Here is a 23,773-nt window from a genome sequence, read left to right as displayed (position 1 = left end):
CACCTGGGAGCAATAGCCCTGTATGCATACTCTTGAGGCAGAGTGAAAAGTCAGGTTTTAGCAAAATCTGATTCAAGTTATTTATAAAGTGATCAATAAACACAATTTGTCAACTCAGGATAAGAATTGCAAATTGATGACAAAATATTAGTTTTTTCAAAGTCATTTTTTCACTGAAATCAGTGACTAGGCATGTAGGACTTTTTTAAGGCAAAACCAGATGTGTAGGTCCTCCTTCCTATCAAAGTTGCAGTTTTACATTTGCTCCAACCAGAGGCAAACAGTAAAGCTGGGGATGTTTTCTTGTGGTCAAAAATTAAACCATTGGCATTCATGGGGATTGCAAAGCACATACATAGTCTAAACACAGGAGCTGGGAGGATTGTGTCTACTTGACTTGTCTCTAGTGTCCAGGAATCTCAGAAACTACACACAAGACCTTTGTGCACATATTGACAGCACTGGAAATTGTGAGACTGAATAGCCTGAAGGAACTGCTGATAGTTTTCTCATGGTGATTACAGGAGCATTCACATGAACATTGCACCCACTGGTCCAGTACTGTTGGCCAAGCTTATTCAGACTCCGTTACTTTATCTGAATCGTACAAATTCTACTACCTTATCTAAGAAAAGTTTTAAATAGCCCATAGCTCAGCAACCTGGCTATGAATTACCAGGAACACCTCTCAAAAACAGCATTATGCACTGACTACTCATGGGATACAGGGGAGGTTTTGGACTCTTTAAGAAGCCAAATCTGCCTGTCCTACACTATAGTATGTGATCCAGTGTCTGGTTGTTTGCTAAGACAGAGGCTTCGGGATACAAGATGTGAACTTTAAGAGTTTGATCAAGATCATACAATTCATGGAGAAAACTGGGAAAAATGCTCTTTCAGAAGTAAGGGCAGAACTTTGCCTCAGTTCCTCTGTTATCTAGGACATGAACAAAACAGAGCAAATACAATAAGCAAGCAGGTCCTTTTTTCTCCTTTGTGGTGAGCGGAGAGGAACGCTTCAGGAAGATGAGAGATTTATTTTGTTTTGTTGTGTTTTCTCAGAGGATTCCCTGATGCAGTAGTCTTTTGAGGACCATGTAAAAATGTGATTATGTAGGAGCAGGAGGCTCATGCCTATTGACAACTTTGCTTGTTCTTTAGTTTGGGGAATTTCCAGATCTTTGCATGCTGCTTAAATGAAAAATGTGGAGTAGCTATAGGGATGGATGCCAGATTGACAGCATTGCACAGAGACTTGTGCAAGGTGCATTCAGAAACCCTTCTGGTTTCACAGTGTGCTATAATCCAGAACTTTGCCGTTGGAATTTTTCATGTGCAGAAGAAATTTGACAAAAATGGGTACTGTGGGAGAAGCTGGCTGTGCAATAATAATATTCTTGCCCGTTCGTTGAATGGGAGCATGTTATGGAATCTTTTCAAATCAGTCTGCTTTTTGAAGAGAAGACAAAAATACAGAGTATTGTGCAGTATTTACAGAATGACTTAGTCTTTTTTTCTTGAACATAATTAATTGCATAGGTAGATACTTGTGTGGAGCTATGCTAATTACTATTACCTGTTTACATACCAGCTGTGTGACAGACAGGATATGTATGTACTTATGATTGATTTCTCAGTCTGATCTAGCTGCTAATCTGATTGTTGTCCTGCCTTAGCTCCTGGAAAAAGGCCAATGGCTAAGGCCCCTTTCTGTCTGAAAATGCACAATCCAATGCTAGATAATATCACACGACCAGGAAAACTACATTGGCCATAAAATCCTTTGTGCATTTGCCTTGCAAAGCATACTGGTATATTGAACAGCTCTGTGTTCACTGGGGATTTGGCCTCAGTTTGGCCCACCTTTTCTGCACATAGAGATTTCTTATTTCTTATTTATTTAGTTAGTTGTTTGTCTGTCTGTCTGTCTGTCAGGCTTATTTATTTGTGATCTGGTTGCTGCAAGTTGACATGCTGAGTGTTGCCTATTTCCAAGCGCTTACTGTGCTTCAGGAGGACTTTGTAGTGCTGGGGCCTCCACCCTGCTTTGTTCCTTAGGTGAACTCTGATTTTTTTCAAAATAGGCAGGAAATTGTGCTCTTTTCCTTTGGTCTATTTCTTTGGATGACAATGAAAAAGAAGTGTCCTCGCAGTCTAAATGGACAGTTGAAAAACAATATCTGGATGTCACCCATCCCTTCAGAAAATGAGACAAGCTTTCTGGTGCTTCCAGAAGGGATGCTGTATCTATGAGCTGCTTGGATCTGGGAATATCTACCCTCATGTATGACAGCTCTGTGAACTTAAGCCTTGCTATACTGTCCTTATCACTAAATGAAGACATCTCTAGAAGGCTTTTCTGTTACGTTACATTACATTGCAAATGGATGTTGCATTTCTTTATTATATATGACCAGGATGCTTGTCCACTCAGGGTTCAGAAGGAAAATGTGCAGTATTTGCCATGCTATCAAAGTTCCTTGAAATTTTCTTTCTGTCTTAGTCCTGGATGCTGAGTTTCTTTACAAAGAGAGTAAAATGTGATGTGTGCTTACTGAGCTTCATAGATAACAGCAGAGACTACAAAATAAAGAAGAAAGTATTCCCTAATACCAAGTTAGTTTTTCTTTCATGCTAATGTTTGAACTCATGTTGTTCAGCTGATTTATTATAAAGGGACCTCAGTTTTCTGTGATGACTATTGTATTTCAAAAGTTCTGCTTTTGAGTTGGTCATCAAGAGAGGGCTTATAGTATCACTGATAAGGATTTAAATTTTTCCATAGCTCGTGTGGTAGAGTTAATCCTATTATCCCAGACTTAGAACAGAATTTGCTGAAAACCATTGAAATGGTAGGAAATATCAATTATGTAGTGAGAGTGTCGCATGCTGGTTATTGAAGAGTTACCCTTGTGGCAGAAATCATAGTGGCAATATTAGGGCTGAGACTGTATTGTGGCTTCATGCTTTTCCCTTTGCACGTTGGTTGCTGGTAATTCTGGTGAAGCAGCATATTAATGGAAAGGAAATTCCATAAAAATTTAAAAGTAGGATTAAAATGTAACATAACACCCAACAAATAGAAGCCTAATTGTAAACTTTAAATCTTTTTGTTTGTTGGACCTGCAGTGGTCTCCTCTTTAAATGACAACATACCAGATTAACATCCTGTTACCTAAATATTCACGCCATGTTTGGTCAGTAAATGTCCAGTATATTTAAAATGCTTTTCACATGGGTGTGTTTTTGTTACCCTCCTCTAGTCAAAAGAGCCACAGTTCTGCTCATTCCCTCACATTTGGGGGAAGATGTGAAACTGTTCCTGCTGTACAACACTCTTTTCAGCATCTTTGGGATGAGAAGGTATACAGGCTGGGTAAGTGTTTGAAGTACAGGCAGTGAGTTGCCTCCAATGCTTGCCTAGTTTGGAGTGAGTTGAAGGAACAGGAACATGGTATCAAAACACAACAAGCCAATTTATAGTCAGCAAACAGGATGATAAACTTCCTGGAAGCTTGTAGTTTATTGCTGTAGTTGATGTAACGATGATGTAAGTTTGTGCATTTTTTGAGCACTTCTTTTTAAGAACAACAACGAATTAAACAGTACACATATTCCGTCACCATTTAGTTGCTGGAATTTATTTTCTGGCAAACTTAACTGTTAGGTTTAGTTGTATATTTTATTCTTCTAGTTAGTTGCAGTCTGTAGCAAACCTGAGAAGTCAAGACTAGTACTTAGTACCATAATTCAGTCAAACATATTTTAAGGATGTGGGCTGTCTGCTGCTATGTAGTTGGCCATACTATTTTAGGTTGGAAGGTGAAGGTCAAATCTCTTGGGAATGATGGTTTTGTTTATCTATAGAGATAGCATCCATCATTGCACTGCAGTCTTCACAGTAGAAGAGGCTAGAAAAATATTTTGAAATGGAACTCCGTCTCTTAAAAAAAAAAAAAAAAAAAAAAAAGCTTGTGGAAAGTTTCTAACTCTGTGGATTTGGCAACTTTCCTCTGTACTTATCCCAGTTTCTTTCACATGCCACTGGAAAAAATAAAAGTCTAGCAATTAGTAACTTTTTAATAGTCAGTTTGGGGAAAGTAATATTCAGCCTGCAAGATCAAGTAACCTACTTTTCTTTTTGCTGCTCTCTGACGGGATTTCAGCCTGTTAGTGCACTTTTGGCTTCATTTGTGTGTGTGAAGTATTAATTCTTCTTCAGGGCTTGTGCTTCCTAATTTAAAGCAAACCTGTCTTCCCACAAGTTTTTCTTCCTCTTTCCCTTCATTTTTGGTATAATTGTGAATAATGCACATCCGGGAAGATGTTAATAGAGAATGTGTTGCCCTGGCCTCACTGCCTCCCTGCTGCTGGTTCTTCCTACAGGCAGGATCAAAGGGAAGGAGGGAGATAAAGAGAATTCTACCAGGATCATGGATGGACCTGAAGACTGTCAGACTTGGTCTTGGCATCAGCTCTCCTCCTAAAGCTGCTCCCTAGCCATGGTATTGCTTCTGAGGCTATTTTGCCTGTATTTTCAAGCTGTCTCTGCTGATAAAGTCATGCAGTGCCATGGCTCAGATGAATTTGTCATCTCTGAGACAGCTGTACTCTGTTCCTTAAAAGAGGGGAATCAGGCTTTGTAGTGGAGGAGCAGCATCTTGTAGTCAAGAAGTGAATCTGTGGTCACAGTGGCTTTTATTGCCCAGCAGATGGGCCTGTGCATGGCTTACCATCTGAAAGTTCAATGCCTTTGGTTTGCCCAGGCATGGCAAACTATAGTGGTCTATTGTAGACAAGAGGAAAACTTGTGGAGGCGTCATTTCCTCACCCAGAGGAAGGACTGCAGGATCTAAAACTATTGAAGATGTTGGAATACAATACTTGATATTTATTTATGGTTTCTTGATTTCCTGGTCCCACTAACACTATTGTTCCCTTGTGTTGTTCTTAGAAGTCTGGTGTCTGGGGTTTTGAATGGTTTAGACAATTTTTAAATTTTTTTTTAGTTTGGAGAATAGGAACTGAAAGTACGTTCCTCATGACAAATTCATGAATGAAATAAAAATAATAATAATAAAAACAAATAAATGTTCCTTATCCTTGTGTAACCTTATGTGGAAAGACTTGGTGAGACTTTAGTTTGAGTAATCAACGTGGGTGTCTTGGTAAGCAGCATTATGTCCTGGTATGAGCAATATTCAGTGCTGTCAAACTCTGGCTGAGTATTAACAGATGGCAGTTGCCACCAAAGTGCTCTGCTTGTACTTGTCTGCAGTTACAGTGCAGGTGAGGAGGGCAATTCGTGTGATGCTACGACAGCTGAGTCTTCTCCTTTTTTAATTTAAGTAGCGGTCTTAGACTGCCCCTGTGGACTGATTAGGAGTGGCAGTTTTTATTGTACTATTATTTACAGAGTTAATGTCTGAAAAAGTCCCCAATTCTCTCTGCTTCAGCTAGAGGATGGTTTAAAGCTTTTGATAATAACTTAAAAGAATGAGCCTCTTATTTCAAGAAAAGGTAGTAATAAGCTCTCTCATCTTAAGGTCCCAGCATTCAGACAAAAATTTAATTAGGAAGGCAATGAAAATTGTACTGTAATCAGATTTTGTCTTTTGTTCTCTTATAAAAATAAATGAAAGGAGCAAGAACAGCCATGCAGTCTTCGTGTTCCTGAATAGGGAAAGGAGAAAAGAAAGGGCCACTGAGAGAAGGAAAGCCTGTTAGCATGTGTGGGGTTATTTCTCCCCAGCATGCACACAGAATCCCGGTCCATATTTCTTGAAATTACACATTTATTTGACAGTATGGCAATCCAGCTAATGTGGATAAATTCAGATGGTATGGCTTTATTCCTGCAGCTGTATTCTGGATGTGAATATGCTCCATTTATTTTTCTAAAATCATGTCCTTGGTGATCATTGTATCCTTCAAGAAATGAAACCTCTTTGATGGATGTAAACTGAGATTAGCATGTAAATATCCTGTGATATAATTAATGTTCACCAGATGTTTAGATGGTAGCATGAACAAAAAAGTTGGAGCGCTAGAATTTTTTTATCATGTACTCTTTCTGATAGTTATCAAGCCAATAAAGAAATTAAAGATGAACTGTTCTTTGCATTTGTGCAGTTGAAGCATCTCATGAATCAAATATAAGCCAGAAAAAATATTATTAATGATTGCATTTCCATGGAAATTGGCTCAAAACCATATAGGCAGATGAAAATTCATGAGACCAGTTCATGGCAGGCAATAGGGGCATGTAACAATCTTTTGTTTGTTATGAAGCTGTGTGTAAAATAATTTAAATTTTGGTGTGGTTGTATTCTTGTTGGAACAGAGTTAAGACAACTAACATCGGTATCTAATCTTCAGAAGGCAGTAGTTTCCTCATTTACTAATTTTATTCTTTAAGTTCTAGATTGAAATAAAAAATCAGTTTTTCAAGACAGGTTGCAAAAAATTGCATAGCTGTAATTGTAGTTTTTTCCATGGATGATACAAGAAATGTATTATTTTTTCCCAGCACTTGAAAACATTTGTTTGGAAATGAGAGTTTAAAGTCACAAATCATCTAAGTATACATGTGCCACTGCAGTATTTATTAAATACTTTAAAAAATGTATTTTAAGTAAAATAGTTTTAGTTTTTCAAGGTGAATTTTAAGTCCACTTCTTTTCACCAGAATATCTTTGATGGAGAATCGATCGTGGTTGTAATTTAATCTTTTAACACTGCGGTAAGATCCAGTTGAATGGGGTCCCGTTCTTTCATTGAATTGTCAGTGATTCCTGTAGGATCCTGAATCAGAAGTGCTGGGGGTCTGACCCTACAAAACTGAAAGCTGGGTCTGTGCCAGTACTCAGAAATTGTAAACCTCAGTTTACTGCTGCAGCCAGTTGGATTTCTCAGAGTAGTCTAGTTGTTTAGTTTCTTCAACCTATCTACTCTTGATCATTTAGCAAGAAAAAAGATGTTAAAATTCAGGAAAAATACTCCAAGAAGAGAAGCAAGAGTTTGTCACCTTCTTACAGTAAAGTTGTGTGTTTCTGCTTTGAAACAATTTCTTTTTAATTCAGACCTTTGTGCCTTAAGTAATTACCATGGCTTTGGTCAGCCTTTCTGCGAAGAATTGCTTTGGTCAGCCTTGCTGACCAGATACCAGTGAATTCAGTGGTGTGTGCTGCCCTGGGAAGAGTTCATTACTAGATTACAAGAAGATCTCATTACTGTTGAGAAATTCTTTAATTTGTTTTCAATTCCAGCATGTGACAAAGTGGTACAAGGTGCAAGTGCTAAATAAGCTGCTGTTGGTAGCAATTAACACAGCCTGGGTTTTGTAGATGGGCTGTTTCTTGGTTTGGGATGGTGGGGTCATTCATATCAGTGTTACATTTCATTTAAAATTCTGAAATGCGAAAACTAGGAGTGATAGTAGGAGCTTTGATCTTAAACAAATATTAAATATCTAAAATTGTTTTATACAAGTGTGATAAGACTGTATTTGTCTGATGAAGACATTTTGTACTACATGATGGTACAGCAAGAATAGATATAATTATCTCTGTAAGCATGTGTGTTTCTATGTTTTGTTAAATACTCCCCATTATCACTATCTTCAAAAGTAGTCTGTCACTAAATTTATTGCTGGATAAATACATTACAGCTGAAACTGCTTTCTGACCTACTTACAAAGAGGTTCTGCTCTCAGTGTTTGAATTTTCTTGTGAAGATGATCCAGTTTTCCAATGAAATTTTGAGAACTTCACAGCTTCACAAAAAGGGGTGGGGGGGAAAGAAGTGATTTAAACCTGCAAACACATGTAATTTCACCAGGGCAGGCGTATAGAACCTCTGCTTGATTTGTCTACCTGAATTCAAATATGTCCATGAACATTTGGATCAAAGATTAATGGCTCTACATATCTGTGTAGAAGGAGAATTACTGTTAAGACAATCTGCTGTCAGAATGGTTCCCCTGATGCAAAGTGTAGCGTATATAATCTTGGATTTCAAATTAAGGATCAAATTCATGGAGATGCTTCAGCCACTTTGTGCATGGGGGCTATTATTAAAGCCCACTTTAATGACCATTCTGGCTGCTTTGGGTGTTCTGGTACATCATTTCTTCACAGTTGTGATTGAATTGATTTACAGTTAATGCTACACATCCAAGGCCAGTGGAAAGGTTGCAGGTTAGTATTCTCTTAACGTTCAAATAAACTCTGGTTTACTGGACTTGAAATTTTAAGTTTTTTCCCCCCATGATTTGTAGGACATGAAAGCACGTGAGTGCAGCCATGATACTTGAACATATGAAAATTGCTGTGAAATTATTTCAAATTAATCTGGAAATGCAGATGTTACTGGGTGGAGGTAAACATGCTTGGGATAACTGTAAAAATATGGATTCACTTTAACTTTTGTTGTATTTCTTGGGAGCTTGTTCTCCATGATGCTTTTTTTGTTTACCCTACCTTTTGTTGACAGTAGTAAAGCCTTGCTTTTGGTCTAGGATTACTTGCTATGTTTTCAAGGCCTTTCCATGACTTACCGTTTGTATTTATTTAATTGTATTATAGATCCTCACGTCTTTTGATTATGCAGATTCTCAGTTTTGTATATTTTATAGGTGAAGCCAAAGTATATACAATTGTCTGGGAGTTTTACCAGAATAAGACTGTTGTCATAGTAAGAGACTCAGAAATGTGGCACATGATTGTTGCATGAAATGAGGCACCATTGCATATAAGCCTGTTAATTTGGTTCCATTTGGTCATCCCAGAATCTATCTAAGTGACAAGTGATAGGAATCAGCGATATGTATCCCAGACATGAGAGAGATTTCCTTATGCAGGGAAGTGTTCTGATTTCTACTGATTGGAAAATAACTAAATGGGATGTTCCTGCTTTCTTCTGTGATTGGGAGGGTACTTTTTGAAGGTGCTGTATTCAGTAAAGCTTCTCTGTAGACTTTGTGAAGAATTGAAATTGGGATAGAAAACTGCTGTTTCATATTCTTCCCTGCTTCATATTTTTCTTGGCATAAGTGTGCAAATACAAATGGCAGCCAGAATTGGCACTGAGTAGTGTTTGAAAAGTACAGTTTATACAGCTCTGGCAATAAAAATTGTAGAACTCTCAAACAGTCTAATTCCTATTTACAACTAACCCTATTAAACATTAAATAAACTCACAATTGAGGACTGTGCAATCCAATACTAGAAAAATAATGTATTATGAATTGAAAACTGAGCATATAAAAAGAGTTTGGTGAGCTCCCATTATGATCGACTGTCAGTAGTTTCAGGTTTTCTCAGTTTATAGGTAAAACAGGTAGTTTTTTAAATTGGCTGCCTTAATCATTAAGGATTTAATTAATTTTCATTGGTGCTGAGTCGGCTTTCCTCCCTTAATCAAATGCAATAGGAATTAAACTTTAAATTTTAATTCTGAAAGTGGAGACGTGATGTGTTATTTCAGGTTTCTTTTTCACAATTGGGGATAAAGATTATGGCTCTTTTAATTCTGGTGGATATTTTTGAGTCAGAAAAGACTCAAACTTGTTTTTAAAACATGTTAATGAACTTTGGCAAGCTAAAGAAGGGAGATTAGCAGAGAATTACTTTCTTGTACTATTTTTGAGATTTGTAACTTATTTCTAAAATTGAATCAGAAAATCTAAAACATTCTTTCAAAGGGGTAATTTGTGTCAAATGTATTTCTTGACCGTTTTACACTTTCTGAAATTTGTGAGTTGCTGAAGGAAATAAAATTTGAAGTGGAGAATTAAAAAGTTTTCTCAGAAATACTTTGGAAGTGTTTAGTTCTTCCAAATCTGTGTTCTCCTACTAAAAAAAAAGTTTAGAAAAATCATCATTTTGGGAGTAAAAATTAAGTGAAAATTCAAGATTTTTTTAATTAGAATAAACAGACATGTCTGCATAAAAAAAGCAGAAACTGTAGTATGAAGTATAAAAGTTTCAAATTATTTATTATTTTCTAATTATTACTGCAGTTTAATGGGAACATACTGTTACTTCCAGATGTACAGTTGCTCTGAAGTTTCCTAATTTCTTGTTCTGATTTGCTGGTAGCGGACACAGCTGATTTCACTGAGATTTCCCAGTAAGAACCTAGTGTTCTGTAAATTCAGGAAACTGCTGACTTTTATGAGGTAGACTTTGTTTGTAGACGTCATTTCTTTTCCATTCCACTTGAGTGATACAAGATCAGTTGTATTATTAGCAGTATATTATTCACTTTGTAACATGCACCAACAGGACCGTATGTATTACCAGAGGGAATTCCACATACATGTGAACATCTTTCAATCCAGAGTATCTTCAGTCCAGAGCATCTTTTTCTTCATCAGGAAATCTTCAAAATACAATGAAGATTAATCTTGTACCTCTTCACAAGCATGCTGGAAACATTTTATTTATTGATATGGACGCTTCTTTTTTTGTCGGTTGATCTGTTGCAATCTCAGCAGTCTGATCAGAAATTCATATGGGACCGGCAAATCTCTCTTTCCCCCTTACCCTTCCAAAGACTGTCTGTTGGTGATGCTGAGGCTGGAATCTAACCTGTTTGTAGTTTTAAAGGGATAAAGGCCCAGTTAGCAGCAACCCATGTTGCATGAAATATTTGCCAAGAATATTAGGCAGACTGTCTTCTGCTCAGCTTGCAGATGGGTGTGTTATGCTGGTGTATGGCCTTTCTCTAAAGCTCTAGTTAAGCTACATTTTAATCAAGAAAGAATTTAGATGATCTTCAAGCAGCTCTCTGCACATGGCTTCAGATTGTAGCAGCATATGTGAGCTGGCCCAACATCCAGCCTCTGATTTGGTAATTCACTTAGGCATGATCTTAACTGAGTATGTGAGTAACTCCATCTTTACTCACCAACCAGACTTGACTTGACCTGCAAGAGCATAGCTAGTCCTCAGAAGACCATTCTCCCCACGTGAAGATATCAGATGTGAGTGTTGGGATCCTTGACATCTGGGAAGAAAAGGGAACAGATACCTTCTGATTCTGGCCAGGAAAAGGTTGTACTAAATCTTTTTGAGAATGGCTTCAGGACAAGGAAGAGGGTGGAGACATCTGACTTCCTGCTTGGCTGAGGGGAACTGGACTTTGACTATAAATCCCTTCCTGTCATCTGCTGTGGAGCTGAAAGGAAGGAAGGGATCAAAAGTGAAAGCACAGTCATAGCTCAGGTGATTTGAGAGGTGGGGGAGATCAGTTTAGGGCGCAGTTCCTCATCAAAGGAGGAAACTGAGTTAGCAGTCTCAGTGGGCATGATAGGATGAAGAAAATGGCAGTATAGAGTTGAAAAATATTGTCAGTGGTGAGGGAAATATGGAAAGGGTGACTGAGACACAGGACAGGGTGAGGAAAGGTTTTCTTGCTCTTCTCTTGGAAGAAGTTTTCTGATACAATAGAGAAAAACTTTATCAGAAAATAAAAGATTATACATGATGGAGAGAGGGTTAAGATTATCCCAAAATGTGGCAGTGTATTCACCATGTATGACAAGGTTCTAGAAGATCCATGTTTCTTCAATGCAATAATTTTTGTGTGTGTGTTTACTTCTAAATTCATGTTTACTTTAAGGAAGGAAGCCAGGGATGCTCTTTCAGGCAGACTCGTGCCCCTTTGGGGGCATTCTGAATGAACGGAGAAGGGAATAGTTCTGTCTGTTGTGAAAGGAAATTAGCACTAGAATGGAAAATATTGCAGATGCATCCATCTATTCCCCTGTCCTTACAGGCAGCAGAATCTGAAGCCAGCTTTGAAAGTGGCTGTAGTAGGTGCAGTAGGGAGAAAGAATACATCTGATCTTGGCTCACGCTCTCACTGCTGGTTTTGATTTATCCAGTCCTGCAGGCAAGATGGGAGAAACAGGTGGTGCCTCAGCTGGTGAATTACTGGAGAGAGGAGTCTTTTGTTCAATAGCAGAAGCCAGCCTGAGCCTCTGCTGCCACTGCTTCTGGCACAGGTTAATGGGAAGAGGAGGGTTAGCACACAGGGCTTACCACAGCTGCTATTGCTGCTGCTCTACTGAGATTTTTTTTTTGTGGCAAAATCAAGCAAAAGTGCTTCAACAAAACTGGCGTGGTGTTCTTCTGGGACCTGGAGTCTGACGTGCATTAATTACAGTGTACAGGACCTCAGACTCCTGTGCAAAACACTACCTCAGTGTCTGCAAGCTGAATTAGCCATGATAAGAAAATACATTGGGCTAGTCACCTATGATCTTGAGCAGTTTTCTTCCAAAGTGTAGGTCTCTGTGTTCTCCTTAGGATAATTTTGAATATTGTGAGAAGAGCAAAATATTTTCCAGCATCCAGATGTCTATAGATACACTAAGAATGGAACGAAAAAGCACAAAAATCACAAGTGTTTCAAAATTTGTGAAGACAAGGCTATTATCGTAGACACAAAATTGTAATATGTGAACATTTTCCTTGTTGTGGCTTTCTTCTAGGATTTTGTCTTTTGGCAGTGTGCAAAATAAGATTTTATTCAGTTTTAATGTACAAAACATCTTGCTAGCTTTATTCAGCAGGCTTCAATAAGATAGATTGGGTGCTTCAGTTGAACTGGTTTTCCTAAAGTGAAAATATACAGGAAATGACCTTATTAAAGATACCTATGTTTCTGCAGTGCACCTTGTTTTTGTTTATGACAGTATAGATTTAGGGGTAGAAACAACGTTAAAAAGTCTAGGGGAAAAAAAACCCCTTTAATTCTTTTTTTCAAATGAAAAAGCATATTTCTTTCTAGGCTCACAAAAGTAGGGTGATTGCTTTCAGAAAAAATAGTTACATGTATTTTGTGATCCAGGTGCTCTGACATAATTTCAAGACTTAATTTCTTGTCTGTTGAGAAGGCAAAAACTCTTTGTACCCTGGGAATCTTCTGCAGACAGACTTCTTTGTCTTCCCTGATTTCATTCCAGATGCCAGAGAAGTCATTTGTGCTGTTGGCAGCTTCTTGTGCTATCTGTAGTGGTGGTGTGTTTTGGGTTTTTTTCCTTTTTCGTATTTTTTTTCCAACAACACATAGAGCAACTATGGAGAAAAAACCCCTCACCGAACAACCCAACAATGCTACTCTTATTTTGGTAAGACCCGAAGTAAAATCCCTGTAACAGGAACTCAGTGTGTGTTCTCTGAAACACACTGCCTTCCAAAATGGCAGTAGATCAACAGATAGGCACACACATTAGTGTTTATTTGGCATAATGAACAGATTCTTTCATAAGTCTTTGAATTTGGATTTTCAGTCCCAGTGTTTCCTATAGTGTGTTACAGCAGTGTCAGGCAAAGGGTAAAAGAGTTAGAAACAGGGACTAGTAGAGAAATATGTAAAAATATTTTGTAGGTAATAAATACACATTCATGAGAAAAGGATATAGTTGCCTTCATTGTTATTATTAGTATGAAATCTTCTGCAAATGTTCTGTGTAATGCTTTGCCACATTTCTCAAAGGTAGAGGCAAATTGCCCTACTCCTTACCAGTGTGGTACATAGCCAGAAATAAGAGGTTTTATGTCCCAAGTAGGACCTGAGTGGAGTTAAGGAACCTAAACTGTTATCCTAAATATTTTATATATAGCTTCTCCCTTATTCTGAAAGACTCAGTCAGCACCCCAGGTTTCGGTCTGAATTTGTCAAACTTCTAAAGGTGTGCCTCTTCGTGTTTAGAATTTCTCAGCATTCTTGGGCATTTCTTCTCCAAAGCAGCTATACACTGATCATTTAGATGCCATTTTGTGTTAATGAAGTTTCCAGAAGGATGCCTGAGGAAGTTCAGGTTTGTCATTTGAATGTCAGACTTTGCAGAAGCAGGGGTTGTAGCAATCTGAGTGACTCAAGGATATTCCTAGAATGACAGTTTTCCATAGACACTTCTAAACATTGATAGATGAAACTGGATTATTTATTTATTTTAATGTAAACAACAAACATCCTCTCTTTTATCTTTCCTCTTCACTTGGTCTTTTAAATACAGACTTCACTTTGTGGTACCCAGCCAGATTGCTCCTCTGAAATGTTTGCTGGAGATCTTTTAAAAGAGCCATCAGCAAGAGTCATCCTGGCAGAGAGTGCCAGGAGCAGCAGACCTCCATTCGCAGTACTGCAAGGGTGAATCCATGTACTATAGCAACCTAGTTAGAATGCTGGTAGCCCAAGATGAAAATTTGGAGAGTTTTGTTATGTTAAGCTAAACTACATGGCTTTGCTGTTACTTGAGGAAAATCAGAATTGAAGGTAAGTTAAGGGAAACTCTGGAATACACTTGAAAAGCTTTGAGAAAGTTGAGGTTCACTGTCTAGGTGACAAGGGTCTGGAATCCTGGAGTGCACAGGGATACACGTTATTCTCTGCATTTGATGTTGTGGTAAGAAACATCTACACTAATGTAGATTAAATCTTGAAGTAACCTCAGCAAGATGTGCAATATACTCCAGGAAACAAAGATGAGTCATGATTTACTGACAAGTGTGCATGATAAATGAAACCGCTTTAAGTTTGAGCTGATTTGTGCTTTGGTGGTTTTTTTGGCTGTTTGTTATTTTTTGGTTTTTCCTTTTTTTTTCATGAGCATGGGAATCATGTATGCCAATTGATTTCTACAGTTGTTTGCTCAGTCCAGGAGCAGGGGCTGTTCAGCTGTGTCCTTGCAATTTGTAATACTTTGCTCCTTCATGTAATTTGGTGCTCGGTAATGAGTGTGGACTTTGAGCAGCAGGCTTGAAGTTATGGTATAATTTTTAGAAACCACTCTCTGCTATTTCAGAGGAGTTTCTGACTTCTTTGTGTGTGTTCCCTTCTTTAATTAATCCTAAATTGGCTGAGATGTCCATTTTACTTCTCTTTCATTTTTGTACAGGTGTGTTTTTTCTATGGTTAGTAATTGTTTATGCAGTGTATTTTCAAAAGCTGCTATGAACTTTTTTCTGTTGGCTCAGCAGCTGTCAACTCCTGAGTAGTTTCTGTGCATCTTTATATATTTTCCTTTTAAGGTCTGTTCTATGTTGGGGTCCTCCTTAAAGCTGTGTCTACAAATGACCTGCTTTTTCTTTGTGTACTAATTTTTGAAGAACTTTTCTTGGTTGTCCTTAGCTGATGTTCAGATAATACTGGAGCCTCTTGAATAGTCATCTGTCTCTCAGGCCTACTGCGTGTTCACGCGAGTTCAGAGACATAGGCGTTTCCGTAGTCAAAGGGCTGGATTAAGTTATTTTACACTGTAACAAAAACAGTTACTTCTCTACCCTCCTGCCTGGTGACAGCTGGCCTGTTCTCCCTAGCAATGTCCCAGAGCAGAGGTGTGGTGTGTGTGGAGTCAGTGCTGTCTTCTCTGTTCCAGGAAGGGAGTTGGTGAGGGTATTTGCATAATGGGAACCTGGGTTTCATTGTTGCTTTGCATTACTCACTCCACAGCAGGTGAAATACACCAAGGATGGGTCTTGGTGGCAAGTGGATGGAGGTAGACATTTCCATCCTGCCTGCACTCCTTGAATTCTCTTACACAACTCTTCTAGAAAATACGAGTATTTCAATTATTTTGAGATACGTGTGGCTTCATAGTGCTCTCATCTAAGTGCCCTGAAAGGTTCAAATGGTCACATCCACTGATTTGTGGGACAGTATTATGATTTTTTCAGGAAGCAAATCCACATTGATAGGGACAACAAGTCTTTAGGAAAAACCGGAATTGTGACTACACTACTCCTGCAGTATGAGTGCAGCAGCATAACATACGGGCTTGCACCATGTTGCTCAAAGGGGCTGAAATCATCCTAAGCCTCCCTACCTTAATTAGTGACTTGTGTCTGGGTTCTGTGTTTGGATTTTCTGGGATTCAGTTTCTGATAACCTCTGCAGATGTGGGGTCTGAGACAGTGCTGCTTGGGCAGCTCTGTTTATTGCAACTGATGTATATTCTTTTTGACCTCATGACTTTTGGCTAGTGTCTTGAATCACTCAAGAATAACTAATGCTGCAGCTTCCAGGTTGGTCTCGGTTTTGCCTTCAGCCAACTGAATGTTCACCTTCCTTCACAGTTACAGGAAATGAAGATCTTCTGGGATAACATGAGTGTGGATGAGCAGTATGTTTGGTCTATGGGGAAATAATTTGAACAGAGAGAGATTACAGATAGTAAAAATAGACATGAGTTTCAGATGTAGTTCTTGCAATTCCGCCCACCCCCCCAAGTGAATTTAAAACTGTTGGCTGGTTCTTTCAAAGATTAATTTAGAATCACAGAGTGTAACAGACTTTCACTCTATGTGGGATTGCTTGTACACTGTACAGGTGATGCACACAGCAAATTTGCCATAACCCCTGTGGATATTTATAGCAAGGAAGGATATAAAAGGCTGTCGTCCACCAATGGTTAACTGCTGCAAATGAATTAATGGCATTTTTTACCATCAATAAAACATTAGAAAGAAGGCACAAATAGTCAAAAAAAGAGGGGTTTAAAGAATTAGAAAACCTGCATCGCTGTGGATCACTGTAGAGAGTTATATGAAGCATACAATATACTGGCAATATTCCAAAAATAATTCTGTTTATGTCCTGGATAACTAGATTTGTCTCTTCAGTAACAAAATTGTCTAATGCCAGTTACATAGTCTTTTTCAGCAGAGAAAGGATCACTGCTTGGGAATGAAAATGTTTAAGTCCCAGCAGAGAGAAAAAAAGGGTTGCTGTGACTGCTGTACTTCCACACAGGGGTTATTTATTGCCTCTTTTATGGAATTTGCACCATGCCAGAATTTAGATGAGTTCATGTACAGTGTACAATGCACAGTGACTTGAAGCTAAATGGTTATGAAAGACATGACGTTTGTGCATTTGTGGTGCCAGTTTTTAATGACTAAAGAATATGCATGTCTGTGTGAAGAATTTTAATGTAAGAATTCAGTCTACAGTGTGTAGATATTTTCAGAATGTCCCCAAGTCTTTGTAATGGAATGAGTTCCTAAAAATTAATTTTATCCTTTGTGCCTAAATGTGATTTATTTCTTTTGGAATAATTTACTGTACATTGCTCTTTCTTGTTGTCTCTAGTTCTTGAACATGAAGTATAAGAAAACTTACTCTTTTGGTATTTCATTAGTGGTATTACTATCTTCTCATTTGATCCCCAGGGATAAGGTTCTTTGGGGTGGAAGAGTGGACATTTTCATTAAGTAAAATCAGATGCATCTGGCTTGTTTGAGCCAATTTACTTTATAATAGGTTTGATTACTAATATAACTCTTACTTGTGGTTACTAAGGTAAAAGTTACATTTCATAGTAGTACCTCCTGACTAGTTTTAATTTAGAAATTAGTGGATTATTTTGGCTTGTCTTGTAGTCAATTTGTAAAGTGCTAGAATGAGATTTTGAAAATGGCCCATTTTGCTCTTGCTTGATTGTAGTATGAGTGCAGGGTGGAAATGGCATTTCAGAGAATGTTAGTTTCTCAGCTTCATTCATACTTCACTGTTTAACTCTTTAACACTACGTAGATAGCGTTTTATATCATGTTAGGATGACAGGAGTACTAAATGCTTTATAAATAAAACACTTGTTTTAACATCCAAATAATATTCTTATGTGACGCCAAAGTGTAAGAAATTTGGGAAAGAAATTATAAGTGTAAAGTGCCAAAAGTTGTTTGAGTCTTCTTGAAATGTTTTTCCTTATTTGTCTTATTTCATGCAGGCTTTCCTTCACCGAATGATCCAATGTGCTACAGCCAAAGTGGATAAAAATGTCACAGAAGAGACAGTTAAGGTTAGTCTAATTGCATATTTCTTCTGTTTTGCATCTGATGTTTTATTTATGTATGCTTTATTCTTTTGCAGATGTTGTTTTCAAATATTGAAGATATTCTTGCAGTTCACAAAAACTTCCTGTCCTTGGTGGAGGAGTGCTTACAGCCAGAACCTAATGCGCAGCACGAAGTTGGAACCTGCTTTCTTCATTATGTACGCTATCTTTTATTACAGCCTTATTTCACATTTTTCCTTTATTAATTGTCTTTTATTAATTACTGTTATGATGATGAGTGTACATAATCACGAGGACAAAATACAACTTGATTGCATAATGTGGAGTACTTTGAGATTATCTCTTGGTTACTGTCATTTTTAAAAAAAAGAGGAGTAAAATGGAGAATGAACATATCAAATGGGCAACATTTGTTTGAGAGGTGCAAGGCTCAGGGTTGCATGAAACAGCAAAAGTAATAGTATGCTTTATTTTTATTCTGATTTATGTATATATTTATAATAAAATTTTATTTTATTATAAATATATATTTATATATAAATACAATAAAAGTTTATTTTATTACGCATAAATTATTTTATTTATTATATAATAAATATATTGTTATTATATATTTATTATTTTGTTTTTATTATTAAAGGGTATTTATACCCTTTGATGCTAAGCATAAATGTGAATATTTAACAAAGAATTACATATGCTGGGTAAAATATCTCCATGGCTCTGGACTGTGAAGATATTTTACTTCTGACAGTTGCATTACTTCCACAAGTATGTTTGTGTGCCCTGTAGTAATTGTTTTCTAGAACTATTATTTTTCCTGTTGGAGCAAAACAAGGATGTCAGCGTTACAGAGCTCTGCAAAATCAGGACAAGTTAGTTTGCTTTGGTTGGCAGGCCTAACAAAAAGTCTAGGTTTCATTGTTATCTCCTGTTAGGTTAGAGTCCTGTTTGTTTGCTAAGTCTTTATTTATTCATTGTGGGAGGAGAAAATTATTAATGGTTCAGGAAACATTTTACAGAAGTTGAGTAACATCAGTTTTTGACTCTGCAGAAGTATGGATCATATTTGCAAATAAGTGTTTGCAGATGAAAAAGGTAATGATGTCAGCAAATAAGCCTCTTGTGCATTTTCTTCCTAGTTTTTTCTTTCCCCCCGGTGTTTTGCAATAGTTCAGCCTCTGAAATTTTTTAGCAAAACCTTATGAAGTTCAACAGAGACAAACAGAGAAAACATAATCCAGGAGTGCAGCACAGGCTGGGATCCACCCGGCTGGGGAGCAGCTTTGTGGAAAGTGACCTGGGGGTGCTGGTGGACCACCAGCTCACTATGGGTGAACACTGTGCTGCTGTGACAAAGAAAGCCAACAGGATGCTGGGTTGCATCAAGGGCATCACCAGGAAAGATAAAATAGAAGATAAAATAGTAATTATCCCACTTTATTCGGCACTTGTCAGGCCACACATGGAATACTGTGTTCAATTTTGGTCCGAGCTATATAAAAGAAGATGTGGACAGGCTGGAGAGGGTCCAGAGAAGGGCCACAAAGATGATCAAAGGACTGGGAAGCCTGCCATATGAGGAAAGGCTGAGAGAAATGGGTTTGTTCAGCCTTGAAAAAGGAAGGCTTAGACGAGACCTTATCACCATGTTCCAGTATTTAAAGGGTAGCTACAAAGCAGGTGGAGACTCCCTTTTTACAAGAAGTCACATGGGTAAGACAAGGGGTGATGGATACATAACAACAGGTATGTGTTACTCCTGGGGAGATTCTGATTGGACATGAGGAAAAATTTTCACAATGAGAGCAATCAGCCATTGTAATAATTTCCCAAGGGAAGTGGTGGATTCCTCAACACCGAACACTTTCAAGGTTTGGCTGGACAGGGTGCTGGGCCATCTTGTCTAGACCATGCTTTTGCCAAGAAAGGTTGGACCAGATGGTCCTTGAGGTCCCTTCCAACCTGGTATTCTATGATTCTATGATTGAAATTCCCAAGTGATGCTTCCAGACTGTTCATAATTCTAATTTGAGGCTGGGCCTTAAATAATAAACGTAGAAGGAAAAGCTGACCTTCCAAAATGAAAACTATATTGGCTATTAGCTTTGAAAAGTATTAATTCCATGTTTTATTAATTAAAAAAAAATTAAATCAAAATGGCAAGTGAAGAACAATGTATTTCTTTGTTTCTGCAGAAAGAGAAATTCCGTATCTATGATGAATACTGCAGTAACCATGAGAAGGCACAGAAAGTTCTTCTTGACCTTAACAAAATAAGAACAGTGCGGACGTTTCTTTTGGTAAATAAACTTTGAACTGGTTATGGTATTAAGCTTAATACTTTTGACTGGGCAGTGAGTTGTTAGCACTGTCACCTCCACCATAACAACTACAAGCACACCTGCAAGTGGTTAGCAGGCGGTTTCAGCTGGGGATGGTGATTCTAGGGGAAGTGGTTGCCTACGCCATATTTTCACTGCTGCACTTGAAGCTGCGTGTAATACAGCATTATAGGCAGTGTGCCTTGAACTTGCTGATCAAGAGGCAAGGGTGTAAAACCAGCTGTGTCTGTAGAAAGGAAAAGGAATAGGATAAGATATATAAGGAGGGATAGGGAAAGAAATTACAGAAAGGGGGCTGGAGGACTCATCAGTACTTCTGAAGAGAAGGTTCTTGTTCTGGTATTGTAGCCACAGCTGTGCCACATAGGAAAATGTTTTGTTATAGATCACAGGAGTAGCCGTCCTGATCTTAGATGCTGACTTAATATGAGGTCAAAAGAAACAACTACACAATTAGTCTTTCACTGTATAAAGCAAATAAAGGAGGGGTTTTAAAATGTTATGACAGTTGACAGGCCTTATGATTTTCTCACAGCAAAACCAGTTTCCATGTAAATACTGAGTTTCCTAATAGTTGACATAAATTGTTAAAAGAAGGATTCAGCGTGGAATCATTTTTGTGTTTTCCTTCATGGTGTCTTGTGATAACAAGGTCGGCTTTGAAATGTGGAGCCTACTATATTGGAACTTCAATACCTGAGAAGGTGACCATAGATACATCAAACTTCAGAGTGATCAGATCTGATTATTGCATTTTGGGACTGGAGAGCAAATGACACTACCAGCAAAATGTCACAGTGCTGGCAGTATCACAAGTTTTATTTAATTTTATTAGTTATTTTTAGCATGCAGTAGGCTTTCACTGCTGCTGTTGACAGAGTTCGTGGTGAAGCTGTCCTATTGCTGGATACTGGATCTGCCTTCCTAGCTGCATTTACTTACAGACAAGTTAATGAGCATTGTGTGAATTTCCTTATTGTAGGGGGGTATGGGGTGACATGAAGTGCCATCTGCCTTTTTGCTAAGAGTCTCTTATTCAGCAGTATTTCATTCATAGTTAAAAGCAGCTTCAAAGTTGCCCTGTTTTTCCTCAGCGGCTGACACAGGTATCCTTCACCTTGCCCCAGACTGAGGAGCTTCACACACATGGTTCTTGTATTGGGATCAGCATGGCCAGACACCAGAAGAAGGGGTGAATGCTGACTACAGAGACAAAAAGCAAAATACTCTGGAGAAAGACTGCAAAGAGCTTGTTTTGTGAGAAAGGAAACAAAGTGTGCAGTTGTGGCAGTTCATGATGTGTCAGTGTCATGTACTCCTGGGTGCATGCACAGAGCTTTCACAACTGCTTTCGGTTTCTCATAGATTCAGGACAGGTCTTTAGAATAAGTGGCAGCAGTCTAACCTAGAGAACAGGAGGTCTGACTGTGTGATTTGAAAGTGCAGTGAAGCCTTCTAGCCAGACAGAACAGTTCAGGTCATTAGAGATACAATTACCTTTAAATACTTGGGAGCTGAAACCAGACTTTTGAGCCTTTGAGTATAGGCTCAAATATATAAACCATAGTCTGCATTGCCATTATCTTGCTTGGTCTTTATCAGTAAAGCTTTTTTTGTTGGCAGGTTGAATGAAATCCTTTAGGATAAAGAATCCTTTAGGATAAGACAGAAACTGCTTAACCATGAGTACAAAGCGGAGACTAAGGGTGGGCGTAGAAATCCCCATAGCAGCACTGGTTATGGGGTATGTGCGTTGTGAGTTACGTGCTGAGTGGAGCAGCCGTCTGGTTGTGTAGCCTCTGTTCCATCAGCAATGTGTCTGCATCCAGATTTGTGGCCTGCGTCAACATACCATCTGGCTGTGCTAAACTACTTTTGTTTAGTGTTCTCAGTTTAGACATCTTGCTCTTTGAAGCTGTAGATTATCTCATGCCATTGCATCACAATTCCTTCTGATCTCTCCATAAAATAATTTTCATCATTACTTTAGGTCTTTGTGTACTTACACTTTAATTCCAGCAATTCCAAATATTTGCTGTGATGTCCCTTGCATACTTTGTTATCCTAAATAGTCCTTATTCTTTTCTCTGGCTCAGCTGCTTTTTCACAGATGCTTCCACCCAATATTTCATGTATTATTCTCTGCTTCAATAGTTTGATGTCTTGTCAAAGCTTACTTATTCTTTAGCCCACAGCTAAGTATATTTTATTCAGTACACATAATGTTTAAATATAGAAACATGTAAACAGAACACTTTTCTTGGGGTGTGTATTAGGATGGCCATGTTCAGACCTTTCAGACCATCTTTGATGCTACTTAATGTTGCAGACACGTTTTGAAACCAAAAGCCCCTACAGTGGACACCCTGAATTATTTTTTTTTGTGTTTGTTGACATATGAAATCATATTTTTAGCATTTTATTTACTGTCTTTTATTTATAAACTTAAAAAAAGCCCTCTCTTAATCACACTGGATGAACAAGGTACCTAGGGGAGATACCTGTGTAATGCCATTGTGTCTTCCTTGTCATGTATGGTAGTCAGTGTACCTACCTGTGCATGTGTTCAGGCCTGTTCTTTTGACAGTCTTGCAAACTTCCTTCGTTACATATATGTGTATAATTTATATATAGCTTAGCCTATATTGCTGTGTACATACGACCTTGTCTTTATTTCTGATAATTTTCTTGGGATTTTTTAATGATTTGTGAAACTGTTCACATCCCAGAACTGCATGCTCCTTGGAGGACGCAAGAACACAGATGTACCATTGGAGGGATATCTAGTAACGCCGATACAGAGAATATGCAAGTATCCCCTTCTTTTAAAGGTACTTCCAAGATTTTTATTTAGGACTTTATACTTTCTGTATAAAACTGGTTGCTAAGCATATTTCCAAACTGCAGGAACAATCTCTCTACACAGTGAATAATGTCTTTATTAGATATCGGACCCAGACTTGCTCTCATTAAAGCTAGTGGCAAGTCTTCTGACATCAGTATTAAAAAAACAGAGGACTTTGGCTGGGTCAAGACGATTAGCTCCCTTCTGCATCTAATTGTAAGGTTGACTCTCCATTGTTGAATATAAGTGAGCCATTTAAGGGAGTTTAATGAGACTGATTTCAGCTGGGTTTGACCATGCCCTCGCTTTAAGTGCTTGGGATAGCAGAGTTGGCGACATGCTTTGATGATTCTAATTTACCATCAGCAAACTGTAAATGAAAAATATTTATCAAAAGGATTTGTAAGAAAAACTGTAGGGTAACAGTAAGATGTTGTAGGTGGTTCTATGCACGTTTATGTTTATTTTTATTTTACTGTTACAACCTAAAACTTAATGAAAAATGTAAATTTACACTGATAAATATTAGATATTAAAACCTCTGAGTTACTGAAATTTTTCCATGTTAGGAAATTAAATAATACAATTATCAGGAAAGTAAATATTGAAAAAAATATTTTTGCTTAACACATTAAGGTCTAATACTGTTTATTGTTTCAAATAGAGAGAGAAAAGCCAGAGCAGATAATGTTCGAGAAGCTACTTGAAATCTGATTATGGGACAGCATTTTTTACAGTGTGTATGAGTTTCTATCTGAAACATTGCCAGTT

General features: G+C 37.9%; 1 protein-coding gene across 2 annotated transcripts in view; it reads left to right on the top strand.

Moving 5' to 3' along the window:
* PREX2 (phosphatidylinositol-3,4,5-trisphosphate dependent Rac exchange factor 2) overlaps window positions 1–23,773 on the top strand; it is a 180,909-nt gene that overhangs the window by 31,333 nt on the left and 125,803 nt on the right. For both annotated transcript variants that reach the window (XM_055705100.1, XM_055705099.1), the window contains 4 exons: window positions 17,744–17,815; window positions 17,887–18,009; window positions 20,011–20,115; window positions 22,887–22,988. In XM_055705100.1, coding sequence (XP_055561075.1) covers window positions 17,744–17,815; window positions 17,887–18,009; window positions 20,011–20,115; window positions 22,887–22,988 — 402 coding nt within the window. The remainder of the gene's footprint in view (window positions 1–17,743; window positions 17,816–17,886; window positions 18,010–20,010; window positions 20,116–22,886; window positions 22,989–23,773) is intronic.

Source organism: Falco cherrug, chromosome 3, assembly GCF_023634085.1.
Source record: "Falco cherrug isolate bFalChe1 chromosome 3, bFalChe1.pri, whole genome shotgun sequence".
NCBI lineage: Eukaryota > Metazoa > Chordata > Aves > Falconiformes > Falconidae > Falco > Falco cherrug.
This window is presented reverse-complemented; position numbering and strand designations above follow the sequence as displayed.